We start from the raw sequence: 7,896 nt of genomic DNA on the forward strand, positions 1-7,896 counted from the left end.
TAATGTTGACCTTGTCCATAAACATCTAGTACACTTCACACCTTTCACCTTGGTAATACATTGATGGTAATCCCATCTCTTCACACATCTCATGTGACATTTGCTTGATTAAGGAAGACATTCATTCTTAAAAGTATTTAAAAAAAGCGAAACGTGCAAATTCAAGAACCCAGGTTTTTAAAGACAATTCAAGTGTGATAAAAGTCAAACATGTAATCTTAAACAATTGGGATGATTTAATTCAAAATTGTAAGACTTTCTCATGTTATATCTATAAAAACACATTGTGTTTGTGCTGTTTGTCTGACACAAGGACAGTAGAAAGTGAATTCTGGCTTTACTTTTGGCAGCCTCGCAACTCTTACTTCTTTTATTTTGTTTTTAGTCCTCGCATTCCATGAATGATATTTCGGACGAAGAATTGCTGATTTCTTGATTAGACTCTATTCATCTAATGTTGATCGTAGGCTTTTTTTTATACCTTAAAGTAGTATTTTTTTTTTTAGGCTCTTTGTATGAAGTGGCATCATGCCTTGTCTGGATCAATTTCCACTTTAAAAAAAATAGTTATATGATGTGATAAGACAGTCCTATCCCCATGTATTTCTTTCTTTGTTAGATCTTTATATCAAGTGGCATCATGCCTTGTCTGGATCGAGTTTCATTAAAAAATATATTATTTTGAACACACAAAACGTTTGACATTGCTAAACCCAATTTGATTGGTTGAAACTAAGTCTTTTAAAATCATCACAAACATTTGTTCAACTGATCACTTCACCGATCAATTATCAGCAAAAGATCTGCAGATAAAAAACACTGAAGCAACTACCACATGAACCAATCTAAAAGTCACCATATAGGTGTCTTTTTAGCCATCAGCCACAAAATCAACAGTTGACCTGTTCCCTGTTGATTGCGATGTAATGCTGGTTCTGTGCAGTTCTAGGAGGTCCACCCTCCTAGGCTTTGCTTTCTCTCTTTGAGAATGAGTTAATTTATTGCTAATCACCTAATGTGCCCTCTCCGGAATACTGATGGGACTGCACAAGAGGTAGTGAGCTGCTCCTCTGGAGCACTAACTTTTTCAATCCCATTTTCTGACCCTTGTGTCACAGTTCCCGCAGTGGCAGAGGACTAAATACTATCATACCAGCTAGTCTTTTTAAAATGTGGAAACACTCTGTAATTGGCAAGAAAAATATTCATGATTGAAAATGACATAAAATGACAGTAAGTTACGAATCTCTGTAAAAACCAGAACTTCATTATTTTAGGAGCCACATCCAGTTGTGATGAACTCAAACCTCTCTTTACTGTGTCTAACCAAGGGGAATAACCCACGTTTGTCCTTAGAAACTTGTATCATTCACAGTTTGTTCCTCTAGACTACCACCAAAAACTTCGCCATTTATATCGATTTTTGGATAATCTTTTTTAAAACGCAGAGACATGCTATAACTGGCGCGTAAAGTTTTCTTGCTTGAAACTAAAATTAAATTACAGAAAAGTTGAGATGCAGCTAAAAAATCCCCATTGTTTTTTGCTTTTATTTTTTAATTCATAAATTCAACTTTTAAAATTGGAAACCAAAGTCCGTTTTTTAATGGAAATCGCTCCGGACAAGGCACGGACCCACTTGATGCAAGGAGCTAAAAAAATACCAATCCAAGATCAAAAACTTTCCAACGATAAGTGTTAGATGCAATAGATTCTGACCCAGAAAACAGAAACATCACTCGCTTCTGGAATGTGAGGACTAAAGAATAAAATAAGTGAAACGAAAGTGAACCAAATATAATAGGAGAATTTAAAAGAATTAAAAGAAGAAGAAAAAAAGGGGAAAAAACAGGTATCCACTTACCCTACTCTCTTTACATGGCTCAAGGAATCTCCAGTTGCTTTTTTTTTGTGTAAGATCCACCTCGTTTAATGGAAGGGTAATTTCTCCAATCGGATCATCTCGACTGAACCGGTCATAATCTATCACTTGCAAGTAGAGAGTTTTTTCTAATAACTTGTGGTGTGGCCAATCTGTGAAATAAATTGGAAGAAAAATGGGTAAGAAAACACATTCGAGGCAAAATGAAAATGATATGTATATAATCGTTGCTTTAATTTGATTTTATATATCTGTGTGAAATAATGCATTAACACCGAAACGCTGATTGATCTACATAGATTGTTTTTGATGTATGTATATATATATATATATATATATATATATATATATATATATATATATATATATATATATATGTATGTATATATATATATATAGGCAGCATTTTTTCTCTTAAGCATATTTCATTAAATAAAATACACGATTTTGTCTATTAATTCTGTTTTTGATCCTTTCCAACTTCCGAATAACAGCCCTGACTTCTGGCAGGAACTAGCTGATGTAATCGCCATATTTGTCATAAGTCCGAGTACTTTCCAATCTTTCTGGATTCATCGTCAGAGATAGATTAATGTAATTGGTTTTGAACAATTTATGTAATATTTCTTTCTTTCGTTTTTTTTTTGTAATAAAGTGTATATTTATTTTATTGGTTAATTATTTTAATAACTTTACAAACATTTTAGAATGTTACTACTGATGGTAAAATTTATTTTAATAATGATCGATGAATCTAGATAAATTGAAAAATACTCGGAACAAGTGCATGCTACCCCTGTTGGTCCTATTCAAAATCCTGTGCAGATTCCTGAGTTTGACAAAATACACCTGAAGAAGTTTACATCGATTGAAAAGAATCCAAATCCAAATATTTTTTTCTTTATATATAATTTTACCTCAGCTAGTTTTCAGAGATCTAGTGGCTCCTTCCTGGAGCTAACATTTTATTTTTTTTGTGAGATGCATATTTATCCAAGTGTTTATTTAAAGTTCTCAAACCTTGCATAAGCAAAGTGATGAAAAATAACGATCTTTTTCATCAATGACGTTATTAACTATATTATACTTTATCTTCCTTGTGTTTTTTTATTTATTTATTGGTTTGGCTAAACTCCAAAACAAGAATTCATATATCTTGTTTAGTGCTGTTAATTGAGGTAGCATTACTAAAAGATGTTGGAAGACATAAAGTTTCTACTCGGACCCATATGATTTGAAAAATTCGGTCTCAGACTCCTATAATTAAAATATACTTAACTCCGATTCCGACATCTTATACTTATAAAATATACTTCAGATTCCGATTACTTCTTTTGATTATTTGAAGAATCAAAGAATCTGCATCCAACTTGGATTAGCAAGATTGTTAGGAGTTGAAATCAGACTCTTTTCCAAAACCTCCAACAGCAATATATGGTAATGAATATTGCATGGAACATGTTTATTAAAAGAGATACCTTCTATAATTATAGATTGAGGAGTGATAATGTACCATTACACACGTTTACACACGTAAACCTAACACGTTGTAGCAGAGTATGTCACAAGGAACATAGGACAAATAATAACTCGACTCCTTTTTTTTTGCCACAGCTATATTTATTTCCTCATTTTCCCACCTGGCGTGACTTCTCATTACAGCCATATCATTATGCATGTCTGTAATGTGCTCTAGAACGTCATCCACGTCGATAATGTGATCGTATTCTCTAACATGCTCTTTCTCCTTTTTGTAATCATTTTCTTTACCAATATGATCTGAAAAATTCTGTCTCAGACTTTTACAATTAAAATATATATGCTCCATGCAAAACTCAATCATGTTCTGCAAAACCAAATACAAAAACATCGATTTTCATTTATAAAAAACCCCAATCAAACCAAACCAAACACCATAAATAAATATTTAAAGATGTAAAGAACTTGAAGCATAAAAACTTTATACCAATGACTAGATTTAGCGTTAAATAATCTGAAAAGGTTTGATATGCGGTAAAACAAAACAACCAAACCAAACACCAGGAATAAATATTTGAAGCTATAAAGAACTTGAAACATTGAGGTTTTTTACCAAGTGACCAGATTTAGCATAAGTGACCTGAAAAGCGTTGATATGCTGTAAAACAAAACAATCAAACCAAACATCATAAATAAATATTAAAGATATGAAGAATTTCAAGTGTAAAACTTTTACCAAAATGACTGAATTCAGCATTAAATAACCCCCCCCCCAAAAAAAAGTTGATACGCCGTAAAACAAAAAGAACAAAATCTGAACCTTATATTTTACTAGCTTGGGTGTCCGGCGTTGCCCGGGTATTTGGAGGTGGGTGTTGAGCAAAAAAAAAAAAAAAAAAAAAAAAAAAAAAAGTGGTAGTAGGCAGGCAGGCTCGAAACCGTACCATAAAGGAGGAAAAGAATGTGCCCCCCCCTCAAAAAAAACCCTGCCGTCTTTGCTATTGCGTCCATCGCCAAACCGGAAGTGGCGAAGGTTTAAATTAAGGCTAGTCAATCGAAAAGAGGAGATGACTTTCGAAAACATTGGCGAAAAAAGCGACCCCTCCTTGTAGAAAAGTGCCAAGTTAAGAGTGAAGGAATCAATGTTTTTAGCCAATTTTTCGATATTTATCGTCTGAAGGATCGATCTTCAAAGCGATACCAATCCCGTGAAAATCCGTCGCTTCTGTCGAAGGTTTTAGGCATCCATGCATACATTTAAACAGACAGGTGAGATTTATATTATAGATTATTGTGCTTATTAAAATCCGACAATAGAATCAAATTGACACTTACCAACATAAAGGACTCCAATAGTTAAGATGTAAAGAATAGACTCGTCCATCTAAGCATAATGAAACATTTGAGGCTACTTATAAACCGGCTTTCTAGTGTTATTTTCAGTTTATTTGCTTATAGCTTGACTGGTCAGACAGTTAAGCACTGACTACTAAATTCAATACCGGCCAAATGCAACATAAAACAAAGATGGCTGCCCACAGAATAAAAAAACAACAATATTATCAAAAGCTGAGCCTTGTAAAAGCAGTGTTCTGTCAACAGAATTATAGGCTTTCATGTAAAACAGTACACTTTGTCTCTATATCTATACAACCATTCAAATAAAAAGTCTAAACGGTCGATAAATTTACGTATATATTTAGTGTATTGCTACTTTAAAAGGAATTAGTGTTTGAATATCTTTGTTGTACAGCATGTATTTTGGTCAAGAAAAACGTTCGAAAAACGTTGATGAAATGCACAAAACAGTTTATCACCGTTATATCTGATTTAACGTTCGTTTTGTGTTCGATCGTTTTAGAAATTAATTTCCACTTTAACCAGGTCTTTCCTTATCCCTCTTGCTCTGAAGTTCATTCTTATCACTTGCTGCCTTGTTTTCCTTGGCATTCTTTTACCAACTGATCCTGCTACCTCAACTGTTCTTCATCTACTAACATAAGAACTCTCATCCATTCTTTAAACATGAGCATGCCAATGAAGTCCCCTCTTCTGCATATATCTCCCTATTCCAGATTAAGGTTTAGATCTGATGACCTCAGAGGATTCACATTACACATTTTCACATCATTTCCAAATGATGATAATGATGATGATTGCTAGTTTACATTTCACATAACTCCAATCAAAGCGCACGGGTGTTTATTAAAACCTCCGGCTTTGTTTTTCAGTCAATAATACTCAACAAGCAAGGGAGATCACTCTAATAAACTAACACAAAGAGAAAGAAAAAACTTTTTATATTAATTCAAAGCAAAGTTAGCTGAAAGCACTACATTTCCTGATGCTGATGGTAATGATTGCTAGTTTACACCTCACTTAACTCTAATCATAGACATAAGTACGTTTGTCAAAACCTCCATCTTTGTTTTCCAGTCAATAATCCACAACAGAAAACAAGGGAGATCACTAAAAAAGTTGACACAAATAACAGAACTCCTTTCATCTGAATACAAAGGGAGACAACAACGATGACCAATGATTTTTCCATGCAGAAAATCTGCACTACAAGAATGCTTAAACTTTGAAAGGGAAAACCATGTAGCTTGTTGCATAGAATTGAAATAAACTGTCACGACAGTTCCGTTTTTTTTTTTTTTTTTTTTTACAGATACACCTCACACATCTTATCAGGTATAAAAAAATATTTAACTATTTCAACAATTATGTTTCAAAATTTTTGGAGATGAGCATTGATTCTTCAAATTAATCGGATTCTTCAGATTACTGTTTTTATCTTTAATGCTATTTTCACAAAGTTTCGGTTGATGTAAGTTCAGCCTTGCTTCAAGTGTATCTTGTTGAACTCGAAAATCGTTTTATCAAACTGGAGAATCTGAACAGACCCGTAGCACAGTGGATGTGTATGTGGTAAATTTCAGTTGTAAAGTTTACACTCTTCTGAAGGTTGAAGGTTTAATCCTCAGTGCAGGCAACACTAAAAATACAATAGCGAGTCATGACTGGCGGAAGAAGAGCTTGTTAACTTTGTGGATTAAATAAAGAGTCCGTTTGAAATTCTGTGCAGATTTCGACAAGATACATCTGAAGAAGGTCGGAGGTTACATTGACTAAAACATTGTGTTTCAATTATTTAGATTAACCCATATATATATATATATATATATATATATATATATATATATATATATATATATATATATTTGTAGTCATTGACATACAGTCCTGTTTCGTTATATCACAACTCATCAGTGCCGCTAGACTAGCACCTCTCCCAAGCCGAGGATTGAACCTAGAACCATCGCGTTGACAGTAAGCAGTACGACCGATCGACCCACGGGAGCGGCGCCCGTAAATAATTTGGCCAAATGTCTATTTAAACAAACATCCGTCCACCACTTTTACACTACTGTAACCGCTTTGTTTATAAACAATATATATATATATATATATATATATATATATATATATATATATATATATATAGCACCTTTCTTTATGCGTTTTGCTAATTCCTTCCCTTTGATAAGAAGGAAAGTACTTTTAGAAACTGCGCGAATTAAGTACTTTCACCTCTGTGTTTCCTTTCTGAATAAGAAATATGTGTAACTCCTGCTAAAGTGTTTCGCAACGCATTTCACTAAACACACACACACACACACATATATATATATATATATATATATATACTCGGTTTTTTTTTTATATTCAAAAGTAATGGACTAATGAATTCAACGAGGTTGTTAGATAGTGCTCAATAAAAAGAGCTGATAATACTGGTTTATTGTTATATAAACATGCTCACATCCCGCTGCTACAAATAGCCACTTGTTTCAATCAAACAACAGATATCATCAGGCAGCGACTTGACTATTCAAAAGTTCAATGAATAATGGATTTTTATTTTAGGTAGGAACTCTTTAGAAGTTGGGGTTAAAAAACTTAAAAACACAGGACTTTAATTAAATAAAAAAGTAAAAAGGGAGAGGCAATTTAAATAAAGTTAAAAAATTACAATGGGGAGAGAGTGATTGAGAAGAGAAAAAAAGGAATAGAGACAGAAATAGAGAAAGAAAATATAGAGAAAACAAAATAGAGAGAAAAAGAAGAGAGAAAATATATATATACATATATACACACACATATACACATATACACACATACATATATATACATATACATATATATATATATATATATATATATATACACACATATACATATACATACATATACATATATATATACATATGATATGGAAAGGAAAAGAAAAAAGAAAGAAATGGTTATAATAAAGAGAATAAGAACTAGAAGGAAAAGGAAAGAATAATGAGATCTAGTTAAATAGGGAAAGAGAGAAAGTAAGAATTTGACAGTATATAGAAAAAGAAAAAGAAAAAATCTGCGTGTTAACCAAATTATGAACAATTATACAATTCAGTTTTTTAACTCCAACTTCTAAAGAGTTCCTACCTAAAATAAAAATCCATTATTCATTGAACTTTTGAATAGTC

The 7,896-nt window shown here is 32.6% G+C and overlaps 1 protein-coding gene across 1 annotated transcript in view; it reads right to left on the bottom strand.

The window, feature by feature from the left end:
• The window catches only part of LOC145291246 (synaptotagmin-7-like), a 398,599-nt gene that overhangs the window by 297,212 nt on the left and 93,491 nt on the right, over positions 1-7,896 (bottom strand). Inside the window, exon 2 of the mRNA XM_080136853.1 lies at positions 1,865-2,034. Within this exon, the coding sequence (XP_079992979.1) occupies positions 1,865-2,034 (170 nt within the window). The remainder of the gene's footprint in view (positions 1-1,864; positions 2,035-7,896) is intronic.

Source organism: Euprymna scolopes, chromosome 12, assembly GCF_053919585.1.
Source record: "Euprymna scolopes isolate OS-2025 chromosome 12, ASM5391958v1, whole genome shotgun sequence".
NCBI lineage: Eukaryota > Metazoa > Mollusca > Cephalopoda > Sepiida > Sepiolidae > Euprymna > Euprymna scolopes.